This window comes from Papio anubis, chromosome 12, assembly GCF_008728515.1.
Source record: "Papio anubis isolate 15944 chromosome 12, Panubis1.0, whole genome shotgun sequence".
Classification (NCBI taxonomy): Eukaryota; Metazoa; Chordata; class Mammalia; order Primates; family Cercopithecidae; genus Papio; species Papio anubis.
The window spans coordinates 114624062-114641973 of NC_044987.1; the positions used below are offsets into that span (position 1 = coordinate 114624062).

At 50.0% G+C, this 17912-nt stretch overlaps 1 protein-coding gene across 4 annotated transcripts in view; it reads left to right on the forward strand.

The window, feature by feature from the left end:
* The window catches only part of CAPN1 (calpain 1), a 32195-nt gene that overhangs the window by 13496 nt on the left and 787 nt on the right, over positions 1–17912 (forward strand). For all 4 annotated transcript variants that reach the window (XM_021925572.2, XM_021925574.2, XM_021925576.2 and 1 more), the window contains exons 11-21: positions 10991–11166; positions 12032–12043; positions 12781–12992; positions 13098–13137; positions 14337–14402; positions 14487–14544; positions 15636–15700; positions 16166–16234; positions 16335–16413; positions 17041–17157; positions 17499–17557. In XM_021925572.2, the coding sequence (XP_021781264.1) occupies positions 10991–11166; positions 12032–12043; positions 12781–12992; positions 13098–13137; positions 14337–14402; positions 14487–14544; positions 15636–15700; positions 16166–16234; positions 16335–16413; positions 17041–17157; positions 17499–17557 (953 nt within the window). The remainder of the gene's footprint in view (positions 1–10990; positions 11167–12031; positions 12044–12780; positions 12993–13097; positions 13138–14336; positions 14403–14486; positions 14545–15635; positions 15701–16165; positions 16235–16334; positions 16414–17040; positions 17158–17498; positions 17558–17912) is intronic.

The window sequence follows — 17912 nt, forward strand, 5'->3', positions numbered from 1 at the left end:
CACATCAGCCTCCCAAAGTACTGGGATTACAGGTGCGAACCACCGCACCCGGCCAATTTTCTGAATTTTTAAAATCATGAACTGATGTGCTTTTTGTGCATCAATTGAGATGAATGAGGTTTTTTCCCCCTTCATTCTATTAATGTGGTATATTACATTGATCCATTTTCCTTTATTGAACTACCCTTGCATTTCTGGGATAAATCCCACTTCATCATGGTGTATATTCCTTTTAATATACTGTTGGGTTGGGTTTGTAGCTTTTTTTGGGGGGGAGTGGATTTTTGCATCTATATTCATAAGTGATATTGGTCCGTAATCTTCTTTTCTTGTGGTGTCTTTATCTGGCTTTAAGGTAATGCTGGTCTCCTAGGATGAGTTAGGAAGTATCCCCTCGTCTTCAGTTTTTTAGAAGAGTTTCAGGATTGGTGTTAATTTGTCTTTAAATGTTTGGTGGAATTTTGAAGCCATCTGGTCCTGGACGTTTCTTTGATGAGAAGTTTTTTGTTGTTGTTGATTCAGTCTTTTTATTATTATAGGTCTATTTAGATTTTCTATTTTTCCTAGGTCAGTTTTGGTGGATTGTTTCTTTCTAGGAATTTGTTCTTTTTGTCTATATTTTCTAATTTATTATCATATAATTGTCCACAGTAGTTCCTTGTAATCTTTTTATTTTTGTTAGGTTGGTAGTGATGCTGCTTGTTAATTCCTGATTTTAGTAATTTGAGTCCTCTGTCTTTTCTCCTGGTTAGGCCAGGTAAAGAATTGTCAATTTGTTGAGTTTTTCAAAGAACTATTGGTTTTATTGATTTTTCTTTATTTATTTATTTATTTATTTATTTTTTTTTTTTTTGAGACGGAGTCTCGCTCTGCCGCCCAGGCTGGAGTGCAGTGGCCGAATCTCAGCTCACTGCAAGCTCCGCCTCCCGGGTTCACGCCATTCTCCTGCCTCAGCCTCCAGAGTAGTTGGGACTACAGGCGCCCACCACCGCGCCCGGCTAGTTTTTTGTATTTTTTAGTTGAGACGGGGTTTCACCGTGTTAGCCAGGATGGTCTCGATCTCCTGACCTCGTGATCCGCCCGTCTCGGCCTCCCAAAGTGCTGGGATTACAGGCTTGAGCCACCGCGCCCGGCTATTTTTCTTTATTGTTTATTCTCTATTTCATGTATTTGGACTTTAATCTTTATTAGTTCTTTTCTTCTGCTTGCTTTGGGTTCAATTTGCCCACTTTCTTTTTTCTTAAATCCCAAGAACCAGTGAATGTTCATTTTCTAGTTTCTTTTTTTAAATTTAATAAATCCATTTTTTTATTTGATATATCATAGTGGAACATATTTTTGGGGTACATGTGATATTTTGATAACATATACAATGTGTAATGATCAAATCAGGGTAATCGCGATCCATTGCCTCAAACATTGATCTTTTATTTGTGTTGGAGATGTTACAATTCTTCTAACTATTTTGCAATATACAATAAACTATTGTTAACTATAATTTCCCTGCCTTACTGTCAAATACTAGAACTTATTCCTTTTATTTAACTGCCTTTTCTTTTTTTTTTTTTTTTTTTTTGGAGACGGAGTCTCGCTCTGTCGCCCAGGCTGGAGTGCAGTGGCCGGATCTCAGCTCACTGCAAGCTCCGCCTCCTGGGTTTACGCCATTCTCCTGCCTCAGCCTCCCGAGTAGCTGGGACTATAGGGGCCCGCCACCTCGCCCGGCTAGTTTTTTGTATTTTTTAGTAGAGATGGGGTTTCACCGTGTTAGCCAGGATGGTCTCGATCTCCCGACCTCGTGATCCGCCCGTCTCGGCCTCCCAAAGTGCTGGGATTACAGGCCTGAGCCACCGCGCCCGGCCTAACTGCCTTTTCTTAAGGTGGAAGGTTAGGTTATTGATTTGATAGCTCTCTCTTTTAATATATGTACATTTTTCATGGTCATGCTATGTAATTTCTCATTACCATTATCATCTCTTTCTGATAAACTAGTTATTTTAGAAGAATTTTTTTAAAACTTAAAAAAATTTCTAACTTAATTTTCTTGTGGCAAAAAAATGTGACCTACATAAGATCAGAGCTTTGAAGTGAACAGAAGCTGGTGCTATGGCTCAGTGTATGATGAATTTTTGTAGAGATTCCTTCGTTCGCCGGGCGCAGTGGCTCAAGCCTATAATCTCAGCACTTTGGGAGGCCGAGATGGGTGGATCATGAGGTCAGGAGATCGAGACCATCCTGGCTAACACGGTGAAACCCCATCTTTACTAAAAAATACAAAAAACTAGCTGGGCGAGGTGGCGGGCGCCTGTAGTCCCAGCTACTCGGGAGGCTGAGGCAGGAGAATGGCATAAACCCGGGAGGTGGAGCTTGCAGTGAGCTGAGATCCAGCCACTGCACTCCAGCCTGGGCAACAGAGCGAGACTCCGTCCCAAAAAAAAAAAAAGGATTACTTCGTTCTTGAAAAGACTGGCTAACAAATTGTGACTGTATGTAAAGCACTCCTAAGTATTTTAAATATTATAATTAGTTTAACTCACACTGAGCCTATGAGGCAAGTACTATTATTATCCCTATCTTAGGGATAATAAAGAAACTGAAGCACAGAAAGATTTAAGCAACTTGCTGAAGTCACTGATCTATGAAGTGGCAAAACTGGGATTTGAACCCAGGCAGAGGGATCCTGAAGTCTGTTCTCTCAACCAGTATGCTATTCTCTGAGTATTAGGGGGATTGTTCTATAATTGTCCATTATATCAAACTTATTATTTTGTCTGCTTAATCTATCAATTACTGAAAGAAAGATGATAAAAATCGTATCCTAATGGCTTTGCCAACTTCTCTCTATATTTCTATCAATTATTTTTCATTATATATTTTGAGCTATGATATTTGGTACATCACATTTAGAATTCTTATAAGCGCCTAGGGAATTAAACATTTTTAAAAATCTAGTGACCACCTTCATCTCTAATAATTATTTTTACTTTCCAGTCTATTTCAGCCAATGTTTCTATAGCTAATTCAGGAGGGTTTTTTGTTGAATTTTTAAAATATATCTTTTTATACTCTTTGATGTCCAATCTTTCTATAGCCCAATGTTTTGTTTTCTTGTAAACAGCACTAGCTGACTTTTTAGTAATCCAGTTTGAAAAATTTTGTCCATGGCCAGGCGCGGTGGCTCACGCCTGTAATCCCAAAACTTTGGGAGGCCCAGGCAGACGGATCACCTGAGGTCAGGAGTTCAAGACCAGCCTGGCCAACATGGTGAAACTCCATCTCTACCAAAAATACAAAAATTAGCCGGGCAAGGTTGGGGTGGGTACCTGTAATGCCAGGTACTTGGGAGACTGAGGCAGGAGAATCACTTGAACCCAGGAGGTGGAGGTTGCAGTGAGCCAAGATTGTGCCATTACACTCCAGCCTGGGTGACAGGAGCAAAATTCTATCTCAAAAAAAAAAAAAGAAAGGAAAATTTTGTCCTTTGACTAGCGAGTTTAGTTCATTTACACTCACAGTGATTAATGCTGTGTTTATTTCAGCTGACTTACTGTTTTTACTTATTTTCTGCCTATCTTTCCTGTCATGCTGCCCTTTGTATTGAGTTCCTGCTTTTCTCTCTACTAGTTTTTTTTTTTTTTTTGAGACGGAGTCTCGCTCTGTCGCCCAGGCTGGATTGCAGTGGCCCGATCTCGGCTCACTGCAAGCTCCGCCTCCCGGGTTCGCGCCATTCTCCTGCCTCAGCCTCCGGAGTAGCTGGGACTACAGGCGCCCGCCACCACGCCCGGCTAGTTTTTTGTATCTTTTAGTAGAGACGGGGTTTCATCGTGTTAGCCAGGATGGTCTCGATCGCCTGACCTCGTGATCCGCCCGTCTCGGCCTCCCAAAGTGCTGGGATTACAGGCTTGAGCCACCGCGCCCGGCCTCTACTAGTTTTTTTCTCTGTGAGTTTGAAAGACATAAGAGTTTGCTTAATACATACTGAAATTAGTTAATCAGTTTCTTTCTTTTTTTTTCCTGAGACAGGGTCTGGCTGTGTCACCCAGGCTGGAGTGTGGTGGCGTGATCTCAGCTCACTGCAACCTCTATCTTCTGGGCTCAAGCCATCCTCCCACCTGAGCTTCCCGAGTAGCTGAGCGGTACTATAGGCACACACCACCATGCCTGGCTAATTTTTGCACTTTTTTGGTAGAGATGGGGTTTTGCTTTGTTACCCAGGCTGGTCTCAAACTCTTAGCTCAAGCCATCCACCTGCCTCAGCCTTCCAAAGTGCTAGGATTACAGGCATGAGCCACCTCACCCAGCCCTAATCAATGTCTTTACCTTCCTCTTGAACAATGCAAAAACTTTAGAAATTAAGCCTGAATCACCCCTTTCCTTTGTTTATGATGCTATGGTGGGCTAATATTTTAATTCTAAAGTGTTTTTTTTTTGTCTCAAACATCATCATTTGAGATAACATGGGCTATCTCAAACATCATCATGATTTGAGATAGCCCATGTTATTTGGATTACCCACAGAATAACAGTATTTTTGTTCAGCACTCTCAGACCTTTCATCTGAGATCATTTTCCATCCACCTGAAACATATCCTTTTGTATTTCCTTTGTTTTGTTTTCTTTTTGAGCGGGCTTGATCTCATGGTCTCATGTGAGCCTCTCACCTCAGCCTCTCAAGTAGCTAGGACCACAGCCACCATGCCCAGATTTTTTTTTTTTTTTTTTTTTTTGCAGTGGGGAGTTGACGAAGTCTTGCTCTGTCGCCCGGGCTGGAGTGCAGTTGCGCGATCTCAACTCACCACAACCTCTGCCTCCCAAGTTCAAGCGATTCTTCTGCCTCAGCCTCCTAAGTAGCTGGGATTATAGGTGTGCACCAACACACCCAGCTAATTTTTATATTTTTAGTAGAGATGGGGTTTCACCATGTTGACCAGGCTGGTCTCGAACTCCTGGCCTCAAGTGATCCACCTGCCTCAGCCTCCCAAAGTGTTGGGATTACAGGCGTGAGCCACCACGCCCAGCCCCAAGTTAGTCCTGAACTCCTGGGTGCAAGTGATCCTCCTTCCATGGCCTCTCAACGTGCTGGAATTACAGGCATGAAGTACCACACCTAGTCCTTTTTGTATTGTTTTTTTTTTTAGCAAGGGTCTGTGGGTTATAAACTTTCTCAGTGTTTGTCTAAAATGCCTTTAGAGTGTGCTTATTCTTTTTTTTTTTTTTTTTTTTTTTTTTTGAGACGGAGTCTCGCTCTGTCGCCCAGGCTGGAGTACAGTGGCCGGATCTCAGCTCACTGCAAGCTCTGCCTCCCGGGTTTATGCCATTCTCCTGCCTCAGCCTCCCGAGTAGCTGGGACTACAGGCGCCCGCCACCTCGCCCGGCTAGTTTTTTGTATTTTTTAGTAGAGATGAGGTTTCACCGTGTTAGCCAGGATGGTCTCGATCTCCTGACCTCGTGATCCGCCCGTCTCGGCCTCCCAAAGTGCTGGGATTACAGGCTTGAGCCACCGCGCCCGGCCGAGTGTGCTTATTCTTGACAGTTCTCTGGATATAGAATTCTGGCTTGACATTATTTTCAGCCTATCAAAGACACTATTATTCCTTGTTCTGCTTCCATCATCGCTATGTAAGCCAGGAGTCTGTCTACCTTGCCTTCTGGAAAAAATCTTAAATTTTTTTTTCTTTCTTACTATACGATGCACCAAGATGCGTGGAGCTATGGATTTCTTTTCATTCTGCTTTGAATGTATTGAACTTCTTGGCTATGAATTGATGTCTTTTAACAATTTTAGAAAATTTGTAGTCATGATCTTTGAGAATATCACCTCCTTCCCACTCTCTGTATATTCTAATCAAATATAAACTGGACCTTCTCACTCAATCCTCTCTTTCTCTTAATCTTGCTTTTAGATTTCCCATCTCTTAGTGTCTCTGGATTGCATTCTGGGTTGTTCCTTCAGTTCCTTTCTCAATTCACTAATTTTATTTTTTGCTCTGTCAAATCTGTTGGTTATTTCTTCCAAGAACTTAATTTCAATTTAAAAAATTTTATTTCTAGAAGATATAATGGATCTTTTCAAATCTGTTCATTTTTGCTCAAATTTTCAAACTTTTCATTTATTTATTTATTTATTTTTTTTTTTTTTTTGAGACGGAGTCTCGCTCTGTCGCCCAGGCTGGAGTGCAGTGGCCGGATCTCAGCTCACTGCAAGCTCCGCCCCCCAGGTTTGCACCATTCTCCTGCCTCAGCCTCCCGAGTAGCTGGGACTACAGGCACCTGCCACCTCGCCCGGCTAGTTTTTTGTATTTTTTAGTAGAGACGGGGTTTCACTGTGTTAGCCAGGATGGTCTCGATCTCCTGACCTCGTGATCCGCCCGTCTTGGCCTCCCAAAGTGCTGGGATTACAGGCGTGAGCCACCGCGCCCGGCCTCATTTATTTCTTTAAATATAGCAAGCATAGTCTTATATTCTGTGTCTGATAAGGTCAATATCTGAAGTCTTAGTGGTCAGTTTTTGTCCACTGTGGCTGCTGCTCAGTTATCACGCCTTGTTTGCTTGTGAGATCTCTGCCTTGCTTGGCCTAGAAGTTCGCCTGTGAGAGAGTTCTTTGAGTCCTCAGATAAAGTTAAATTGCTCCAGGGTGTTTCTGCTAGTCACCTGGAATCCCACCAATCCAGAACACCATTTTCGTTCTCTTTTATTTATTTGTTTTTTGAGACACAGTCTTGCTCTGGCTGGAGTGCAATGGCACAATCTCAGCTCACTTCAGCCTCGATCTCCCAGGCTCAAGGAATCCTTCCACTTCAGCCTCCCCAAAGCTGGGACTACTGGCAGACAGCACTGTGCCCAGCTAATATTTGTAGAGATGGGGTTTTACCGCCTCACCCAGGCTGGTTTTGAGCTCCAGGACTCATGCGATCTGCCTGCTTCAGCCTCCCAAAGTGCTAGGATTACAGGCATGAGTCACCACACCCAGCCTTGTTCTTTTTTTTTTTGAGACGGAGTCTCACTCTGTCGTCCAGGCTGGAGTGCAGTGGTATGATCTTGGCTCACTGCAACCTCCAGTCCCCAGGTTTAGGCAGTTCTCTGCCTCAACCTCCTGAGTAGCTGGGATTACAGGCGTGTGCCACCATGCCCAGCTAAATTTTTATATTTTTAGTAGAGATGGGGTTTCACTATCTTGGCCAGGCTGGTCTTGAACTCCTGACTTTGTGATCCACCTGCCTTGGCCTCCCAAAGTGCTGGGATTACAGGTGTGAGCCACCGCACCTGGCCACCTTGTTCTTTTTTTGAGACAGGGTCTCACTCTGTCACCCAGGCTGGAGGGCAGTGGTGCAATCATAGCTCACTGCAGCCTCAGTCTTCTGGGCTCAAGCTATCCTCCCAAGTAGCTGGGACTATGATAGAGACAGATACCGCACACCCAGCTAACTTCTTAAATTTTTTGTAGAGATGGGGTCTTGCTAGGTTGCCTAGGCTGGTGTTGAACTGGGCTCAAGTGATCCTCCCACCTCAGCCTCCTGATTTACCTGGGACTACAGATCCATGCCACCATGCCTGGCTCATTTTTTTAACTTTTTGTAGTGATGGGGTCTCCCTATGTTGCCCAAGCTGGTCTTGAACTCCTGGGCTCAAGCAGTCCTTCCATCTCAGTCTCCCAAAACACTGGGATTACAGTCCATCAGCCACTGTGCCTGGTGCAGGACACTTTTAAAACTAAATTATCTTCTTAAGGTTTCACAGGCAGTGTGAATTAAAACTGAAAGGTCATATGAAGGCTGGCTTGAGGTTATTTTTCCTTCCCTCCAGGGAGGTTTAATTTTCTTTCTTTTTTGAGACACAGTCTTGGTCTGTTGCCCTGGCTGGAGTGCAGTGGCATGATCTTGGCTCACTGAACCTCCGCCTCCTGGGTTCAAGCGATTCTCCTGCCTCATCCTCCCAAGTGAGTGGGACTACAGGTGCCCACCACCATGCCTGACTAATTTCTGTATTTTTTCAGTAGAGACTGGGTTTTACCATGTTGGCCAGGCTGGTCTCAAACTCCTGACCTCAAATGATCCACCCTCCTCAGCCTCCCACAGTGTTGGGATTACAGGCGTGAGCCACTGCGCCCCAGCCTAATTTTCTTGCATACTTAATCGCTGACATTCCTGATAGGGGGTTCCAGTTTAATTGCAAGAACCTCCTATTGGATTCTCTACCTCAGGTAGATCTTTATCATCTGCTTCTATACTCAGGGACTCAGGGGTCTACAGAAGCCCTTTAGCATTATTTACCTTGCAGGGTTCCTACTTTCTATTTTTTAAAAACATCTTTATTGATAGTTAATTCACATATCATACAAGTCGCCTATTTAAAGTTACAATTTAAATATACTTTTAAATATACAATTTAAATATACTGAAGTATATTACAATTTATTTTATTTATTTGTTTGTTCGTTTGTTTGTTTATTGAGACGGAGTCTCGCTCTGTTGCCCAGGCTGGAGTGCAGTGGTGCGATCTCGGCTCACTGCAACCTCCGTCTCCTAGGTTCAAGCAGTTCTCCTACCTCAGCCTTCTAGGTAGCTGCGATTACAGGTGCCTGCCACCACGGCCACCTAATTTTTGCATTTTTAGTACAGACGGGGTTTCACCACATTGGCCATGCTGGTCTCAAACTCCTGACCTTAGGTGATCCAGCTGCTTTGGACTCCCAAAGTGCAGGAATTACAGGCATGAGCCACCACGCCTGGCCATGTATTACGATTTAAATATACTATTAAATATACAATTTAAATATACTATTTAAAGTATATTCACAGAGTTGTGCAACCATCACCATGTCAATTTTAGAACATTTCATTATCCCAAAAACAAATGAGGTACTCCTTAGCCATGACTCCCCAGCCCTCCCGGCAGCCCTGGCAACCACGAATCTACTTCTTATCTCTATGGATTTTCCTATTCGGGATATTTCGTGTGAACAGGATCGTATAATACATGGTCCTTTGTGGCTGGCCTTTTTCACTTAGCATAATGTTTTCAAGATTCCTCCATGTTGTAGCATGTATGTTGTACCTCTTGGTTGCCAAATAGTATTCCATTGTTGGGCTCTACATTTTGTATATTCACTCTTTAGTTGATGGATAATTGGGTAGTTTCATCCACTCAGCTGTTATAAATAATGCAGCCATTAACATTCTCTCTCTTTTTTTTTTTTTTTTTTTTTTTGAGATGGAATCTTGCTCGCCACCCAGGCTGGAGTGCAGTGGCACGATCTTGGCTCACTGCAACCTCTGCCTCTGTGTTCAAGTGATTCTCCTGCCTCAGCCTCCTGAGTAGCTGGGATTACAGGCATGCGCCACCACGCCCAGCTAATTTTATGGGTTGTTTATTTGTTTTTGAGACTGAGTCTCACTCTGTCGCCCAGACTGGTATGCCATGGTATGATCTCAGCTCAGTGCAACCTCTGCCTCCCGGGTTTAAGCGATTCTCCTGCCTCAGCCTCCCAAGTAGCTGGGACTACAGGCATGGGCCACCATGGCAGGCTAATTTTTGTATTTTTAGTAGAGGTGGGATTTCACCAAATTGGCCAGGCTGGTCTCAAAACTCCTGATTTCAAGTGATCCGTCCACCTGGGCCTCCCAAAGTGTTGGGATTACGGGCGTGAGCCACCGCGCCCTGCCACGCTCTTATGAACAAGCCTTTGCATGGACACATGTTTTTTTTTTTTTTTTTTTTTTGAGACGGAGTCTCGCTCTGCCGCCCAGGCTGGAGTGCAGTGGCCGGATCTCAGCTCACTGCAAGCTCCGCCTCCCGGGTTCACGCCATTCTCCTGCCTCAGCCTCCCGAGTAGCTGGGACTACAGGCGCCCACCACCTCGCCCGGCTAGTTTTTTGTATTTTTTAGTAGAGACGGGGTTTCACCGTGTTAGCCAGGATGGTCTCGATCTCCTGACCTCGTGATCCGCCCGTCTCGGCCTCCCAAAGTGCTGGGATTACAGGCTTGAGCCACCGCGCCCGGCCATGTTTTCATTTCTCTTGGGTATAGAGCTGGGAGTGGAATTTCTGGGTCATACGAAGCTTTGTGTTTAACCTTTTGAGAAACTGCCAGAGGGTTCTTTGGTGCAGCTGCAACATTTTACATTCCTGCCAGCATCCTGTGAGGTTCCGATCCCTCCACATCCTCACCCAAGTTGTTATTATCTTTATTATTATTATTGTCAATGGAGGGCAGGGGATGCTGTACCTTTAAAAATAAGTTTTGCAGTTTACCGTTCTATCCCGCACTGGGCTGTTTTAGTCAAGAGGGTTCTTCAGGCAGCAAAATGACCCAACTGCCAGAAATGCAAGCCCCTGCCTTCTCTTGCTGCCTGGCTGTGGCCTCCTGTCGGACCCCTGCTTTTTCTCTTGCCCTCTTCTAAGTCTTTGTCCACACAGCACTCTAGCCACCTTTTAGAGTCCTAATGCAGTCACATCCCTCCTTGCTGCAAGCTGTGGGAGGGTCCTTACCCTTTGCTTCAGTCCACACACCCCTAGCCCCTGGCTGGCTCCTGCAAGCCCTGCAGCCGCCCTGGATCTCCGTGTTCCCTGGAACCTCTGAAGGTGCTCCCTGTCCGCAGATGCGTGGGGCCCTTCCCCACCTCTGCTCTGGGGTGCCCTCCGCCTGGCTTCTGCTTCTCAGTGGCTTCCCAGGGCAGCCCCTTTGGGTCTCAGCGCATAGGCCCCCTACTCTGATCTACTCTGCTTGCTTTTTTTTTTTTTTTTTTTTTTTTTGCAATTGCTCTGCTCGCTAACTTAATGGACTTGCTCACACTTAAGCCTCTAGTTTCCAAATACAGGCCTTGAGGGCACGGACTGAGCCTGGCCCAGCCTGCCCATCACCCTGCCTGCTCCCTGCGCTCAGTAATATTAGTTGAATGAATGAATGCACACACTGGAGCGTGCTGGGGAGGCTTGGGGGCCACTTGGCTCTGCCCCGCCCTGCCTCTGATCCCCGCCTCCTCACCTGCCCGCAGCCACCTTCTGGGTGAACCCCCAATTCAAGATCCGGCTGGATGAGACGGATGACCCGGACGACTACGGGGACCGCGAGTCAGGCTGCAGCTTCGTGCTCGCCCTTATGCAGAAGCACCGCCGCCGCGAGCGCCGCTTCGGCCGCGACATGGAGACTATCGGCTTTGCAGTCTACGAGGTGAGCAGGATGGATCCCCCGTGGATCTCACTGAGCAGGCAGAGCACCTGGCACCCCCCAACCCGCAGCGCACGCAGGCTTCCGCCAGGGGGCGCCAGGGGCCGTAACCTTCCCCGCAAATTCCACCCCACACCCCCACTCTCCACTCCCGCCACCATCCTGAGGGCTGGGAGATCTCAGCCTCCAGGAGGCACCTGCTGAGGCCCTCTGGCTGAAAGAGAGGAAGAGGGTTGGCTCAGGGAAGGGAGATTCTGGGATTAACCTCTCGCTTAGAGGGCGGCCTGCTGCTCTTGGAGGAGGGAGCTGGCTCAGCTGACACCAGAAGTACTGAGCTTTCCGTCTTGGAGGCTGTGAGCAGAAGCTGGCAGGGGAAAGACAGGGGATAGGGAGGGCCTGTCGGCCAAGGTGCGGCTGTGCCAGTCGTTCTGTGATTAGAACTCCTTGCTCTTGCCCTATAGCTGCCCTGCTTCACACACTGCCCTCAAGACAGGGACAGAAACTTCTGGACCTCGCTGGTGGCAGTCTTGGCCCACACCCAGACCCCCTGGCAGCAGCCTGCGGTGGCCCTTTCTTGTCCCTGGGCTTTGGAACATTGCAGTTGGCCACCCCGAGGGCTGGCCTGGAGCCTCTGACTCAAGAGTGGAGTCCTAGGGCAGACATTCCCAGGACCAAGAGGACCCTGCCTGAGCCCTCCCTCCTGGGGCCCTGCTCTGGTGCAGGGACCACATCTGGGTCCCCAGGGCCCTGCCTTCTGCCTCCTCATCCCATCAGTCCCGTCTGAGAACTCAGGACCTCTGCCCAGCACGCACCGTGACCCCGCCCTGGGACAAACACACGTCTCTGACTTCCCGTGTCTCTATTGCAGGTCCCTCCGGAGGTAGGTGTGGCACTTGACCCACCTGCAGTCACACACCTCTGATGGTGCCACAGGGGAGCAGCCCAGTGGCAAACCCACCCTGGCCTGGAGAGCTAAGAAGTCACCTTGTTTCACTGCTTGAAAAATGCTTCTCCCCACCTGTTCAGTGGGCAGAGCAAACATTGCCCTCCTAAGGGGCAGCAAGCACAGGTAGTCAGTGAGGGAGCTGGATTTGAGCCCTGGTCCTCAGAGCTCCTGTCTGACATGTACACATGAGGCTCTTCCTGCCTTCCCATCTACACCAAGTAAGTGCCAACTAGGGCAGTCCAGCAATGTCAGGAGCAGGGCATTAGACAAGCTGAGAGTTCTGTACCCTTGAGCAGTTGCTTAAGCTCCGAGCCTGTGTTTGTGTCTGTAAAATGGGCATAACCGCAGAACAGCAAGTGAGGTGCTGAGTACCCTGCAGTGCCTGACCTGGGGAAAGCTCCCGATGATAATAATGACCATGTTATTGAAACACATGCCTAATCTGCAATCTGGTGCTCCTCTCCTCTGCAGTAAGTAGGGTTGTTACATTTTACAGATGAGGAAACTGAGGCAAAATGTCTTGTTAGGGTCACACAGGCTGTGAGTGAGTCATGTCCTAGCTCTCCAGCCCCTTGGCCAGGACAAGGAGCCTGGAGTCTGGGCCTGGGGGCGGCCCCTGAAGGTGGGCTGAGTGGGCAGTTGCAGCCCTGCTCCCTCCTCCCTCCCACCAGCTGGTGGGCCAGCCGGCCCTACACTTGAAGCGCGATTTCTTCCTGGCCAATGCGTCTCGGGCACGCTCAGAGCAGTTCATCAACCTGCGAGAGGTCAGCACCCGCTTCCGCCTGCCACCTGGGGAGTATGTGGTGGTGCCCTCCACCTTCGAACCCAACAAGGAGGGCGACTTCGTGCTGCGCTTCTTCTCGGAGAAGAGTGCTGGGACCGCGTGAGTCATGGACCAGCCCCTGCCACTCTCCCCTCTCTCAACCTCCCCCGCTTGGCCCTCTGCTGTCCCCCTCTGACTGGCTCCTTTCCTCCCCACTCTCTGCAGGGAGCTGGATGACCAGATCCAGGCCAATCTCCCCGACGAGGTGCGTGGTCCCACCCTACCAGACCCTGTCCTCCTCTCTTCCTCACCCCTGGGTGTGTGATGGGGACCCAGGTGTCTTGTCCCCTGAGTTCCTGCTAACAGGGAAGATCCCCTCCTGGCGGGAGCCATAGGAGTAATGCTAATCCCTCATCGACCCAACACTTCACAGTTTGCAGAGGACCTGTGATACTAATGGCACAGGCCCTGAGCTCTCACCTGGTGGCGGGTTTGTGCTGAGCACTTCACCTGTGTTACCTCATTTCCTCCCCACATCAACCCTGTCCGGGTCTTGTTACTATACCTCCTCTGAATGGGAAATTCAGGTTCACAGAGGTTAGGGAACTTGCCTGAGGCCATACAGTAGGGATCCAAACTCTTATCTATTTTTTTTTTTTTTGAGATAGAGTCTTACTCTGTCACCCAGGCTGGAGTGCAATGGTGTGATCTCGGCTCACTGGTGATTCTCCTCCCTCAGCCTGCGGAGTAGCTGGGATTACAGGCGCACGCTGCCACGCCCGGCTAATTTTTGTATTTTTAGTAGAGACAAGGTTTCACCATATTGGCCAGGCAGGTCTCGAACTCTTCACCTCAGGTGATCCACCCACCTCGGCCTCCCAGAGTGCTGGGATTACAGGCATGAGCCATGGCACCCGGCCCAAACTCTTGCCTTTTACTCCCTGAGCTGCACAGCACCCCCTTCATTTAGGTCACGAGTCCTGGGCATGGAGTTGGGAAGGGCAGGGACAAGATTACCTTTTCACAGATTAGAAAAGTGAGACTCAAACTGGGTGCGGTGGCTCACACCTGCAATCCTAGCACTTTGGGAGGCTGAAGTGGGCAGATCACCTGAGGTCGGGAGTTGAGACCAGTCTGGCCAACATAGCAAAACCCCGTCTCTACTAAAAATACAAAAATTAGCCGGGCATGGTGGTGCGCACCTGTAATCCCAGCTACTCAGGAGGCTGAGGCAGGGAGAATGGCTTGAACCCGGGAGGCGGAGGTTGCAGTGAACTGAGATCGCACCACTGCACTCCGACCTGGGTGACAGAGTGAGACTCCGTCTCAAAAAGAAAAGAAAAGTGAGGCTCAGAGAAGCGAAGTGACTTGTAGCAGATATGCGGCCTCAGCCCTCCCTCCAGCCGCCTCCACACAGGCAGGGCCAGGGCCTCTCTTACCTGCTTTCCCCTCTTCTCGGTCCAGCAAGTGCTCTCAGAAGAGGAGATTGATGAGAACTTCAAGGCCCTCTTCAGGCAGCTGGCAGGGGAGGTAGGTTGGGGCATGGTGGGTTGGGAGGGGCCTGTGAGGGGCAGCCCTTTCCTGGGGCAGGTGCCACCTCCTCTCTCTCCCCAGGACATGGAGATCAGCGTGAAGGAGCTGCGGACAATCCTCAACAGGATCATCAGCAAACGTGAGTCCCCGCGGGGCTGCTGCACCACCCCACCATTTCTTCCACGTCAGAATCCAGGCCCCTGCCCACACACTGAGCTGAACCCCATCCCTTGGTCTGCATGAATCCGGGAACCCTCCAGTTTTTCTGAGCCCGGTTTCCTGTCATTTCCATCCCATACTCTTCCTCCTGACCTGCCGTCCTGGGAATCCCTGTGCTCGGGTGCTGTGCCTTTGTGTTAGATTAGACGCACAGCCTGGCCAGGCACAGTGGCTCACACCTGTAGTCCCAACACTCTGGGAGGCCAAGGCAGGAGTCGCTTCAGCCCAGGGGTTCAAGACCAGCCTGGACTATATGGAGAGACCCCGTCTCTACAAAAAAGTGCAAAAATTAGCCAGGCCTGGTGGCGTGCACCTGTAGTCCCGGCTACTCAGGAGGCTGAGTTGGGAGGATGGCTTGAGCCCAGGGAGGTTGAGGCTGCAGTGAGCTGTGATCACATCAGTGCACTCCAGCCTGGGCAACACAGCAAGACCCTGTCTCAAAAAAAAAAAAAAAGCAGGAGCAGCACCTTAGTACCAAGGAAAAGTCTACCCTTCCTCTCAAAGCCTCCTGGACCAGGCTGAGTGGCTTGGGGAACACCATGTGACTGGCTTCACTCCCCAGTGCAGACAACTGTTGGCAACCCCTCCCCTCTCCTCCCCTTTCCTCCCCTCCCCTCCCCTCGGCTTTGTTGCCACTGACCTCCATCCACACGGTTTCCTTAACCAGAGCCCCTCTCCTCCTCTCCTTGCCGGTGAAGCACTGCCTGCCCTCCTAGCCTGCAGCAAGCCCTGCCCTGCCCCATCTTTCTACCCAATTTTGCGCTTTTCTGTTTCACACTCGTTTCTTTTTACTTTGGATTAATTGTGGCTGTTGGGACTTTGGCTTGATTGCTAACATGCTTTGCCTGTACTTCCTGATGATACAAACAATCCTGCCCACTTCCTCTGCCAGATATTGCACCCACTGGGCAGGATTTGTGCTTCCCTGACTCTGCCCCACCCAGTGCTCCCAGCAGGGGCAGGTGCAGGAATCTCGCTAGGTGGAGGTGTTGGAATTGGTTTTTCTTGCAGACAAAGACCTGCGGACCAAGGGCTTCAGCCTAGAGTCGTGCCGCAGCATGGTGAACCTCATGGATGTATCCTTCCATTTGCTTTTGTCTCCTGAGTGGGGTTTTGGGTGGAGGTATCCGTGCTGGGAAAACTGTCCCAGGACAGTGCAGAGAACGGGACAGAGCCATGTGAAGTGTGGACATACACACAGTGCCTCATGCTCAGATGCCTCCCTGGACATCTTCCTGCTGGTTGGGAGGGAGAAACTGAGGCATAGACCTGTGTCAAGTAAAAGGTGGAGCAAGACCTGGGTCCCCACTGACCCTGAGGCTGGTGCTGTTTCTGACCCCTCCCCAGCCCACTCCACTGCAGCCCAGCTCAGAACGATGCAAGCCCGGCTGTGGGCTGACTGTGTGTGGCTTTTGCTGCTTCTCCTCACCCAACCCCAAGTTGGCTTGCTGGCTCTGCGGCCGTCTCCCCTTCCGCACAGTTGCCCACTCTCTCCCATGCCTGGTCTAAGTGGTGGAATTTCCTTCTTAACGGCCACCCAGCGTGATGGCAATGGGAAGCTGGGCCTGGTGGAGTTCAACATCCTGTGGAACCGCATCCGGAATTACCTGGTAGGTTGTCCCCACTCACCTCAGTCGTGTAGGTGCGGGCCGGGCTGGCGGGAAGGGCCGGGTGACTCAGCCTGGCTCTCACCCTCTGCCCCTACCCCAGTCCATCTTCCGGAAGTTTGACCTGGACAAGTCGGGCAGCATGAGTGCCTATGAGATGCGGATGGCCATCGAGTCGGCAGGTGAGACCCCAAGGCTGATGGCACCTGTGGGGCCTGGGACCGGTAGCCCCACTGCTCTTATGCCCCAGGCCCTTGTCCCCAGGGTGCTGGTGGTGACGTGGTAACAGCCATCTTGTCCTTTTCCCCGCAGTTACTGAGCGAAGTGCGTTACTGGGTTTCCTTCCTTCCTTCCTCTCTGCAGCCTAACGAGGCTAGTGTCTTTTACCATCCCCACTGTGCACATGACAAAAGAGAAGCTCAGAGAAGGAAAGTGACTGACTTCAGGCCTCACAGCCAGCAGGGGCAGAGCCAGGCTGCAGAGCCTCCAGTGAGGGAGATGCAGGGCTCACCCACCCCAGCCCGCTTAAGCACAAGGCCAGGGCATTCAGCACAAACTAAGCTGGACCCCTGAGCCCTCACTGGCCCGCTCCTGATTCCCTGGCATGACCTGGGCCCAGAGACCAGCACTCACTTGCCCAGCCCCTCACAGCTACTGGCCCTGGCCAGGAGGCCTTCATGCCCCTTCTGGAGAAGAAAAGGCCCCAGGCACCCTGCCTAGCTCCAGCCCCTCCTGGGGACTCAACCCCTCCCCCATCCTGTTGGGCAGGGGCTGCGCCTCCCTGACCTTCACTCACTCTCCTGGACCAGGCTTCAAGCTCAACAAAAAGCTTTATGAGCTCATCATCACCCGCTACTCGGAGCCCGACCTGGCGGTCGACTTTGACAATTTCGTGTGCTGCCTGGTGCGGCTAGAGACCATGTTCCGTGAGTGTCCGGCTCCGTCCCAAACGCGTCACCAAGGAGCTGGGGGGAATGACAGATGGGTGAATTAGCAGATACAGGCCAGTGCTGTGGATGTGTGCCAGAGAGGCCTGGTTCTGGGTTTGGGGGGCCCTGGCTGAGTGCCAGGAGAGTTGGGGAGGGAGGGAGTTGATGGCAGCTTCTCAGGCAGCAGGAAGGGGTGAAGCTTCCCAGATTCAAGGGGTGTCAGCTTGGGGTACTGTGGGGAGGTAGAGAGGGACCAGGCAGGAAGGGGGCTAGGCCTGGCCCTGCGTGAATGTCCCACTGAGTTTTCAGCCCTGTATCACCTTTTCTTGAACACACAGGATTTTTCAAGACTCTGGACACAGATCTGGATGGAGTCGTGACGTTTGACTTGTTTAAGGTGGGAACCTCCCCGGGCCCATGGTGGGGGAAGAGGTCCAGGCGATCGATCGAGTTTTCTATCTGGCCAGTGTTCCCTGTCCTTTCCTGGAAATGAGCTTGAGCCCCAGAGGCAACCCTGAAGGCCAGGCCCCCTGAGTCCTGAAAGGCTGGGGTGGGGGTGTCTGGATTCTGGGAAAGGAGCAGGAGGGGAGACCCAGGCCTTTGAAGGCCTCTATGGGAGCAGCACTCTGGTTTCCTGGGGGTGGAGGAGGTAAGAAAGTAGCCCCTTCGTGAGGTCCCTGAGGTGGCTCCTGAGCCGTGGAGTTGGGGGCTGGACCTGGGGTTTGGGTGGGGAAGAAGCCAGGCAGCCATTT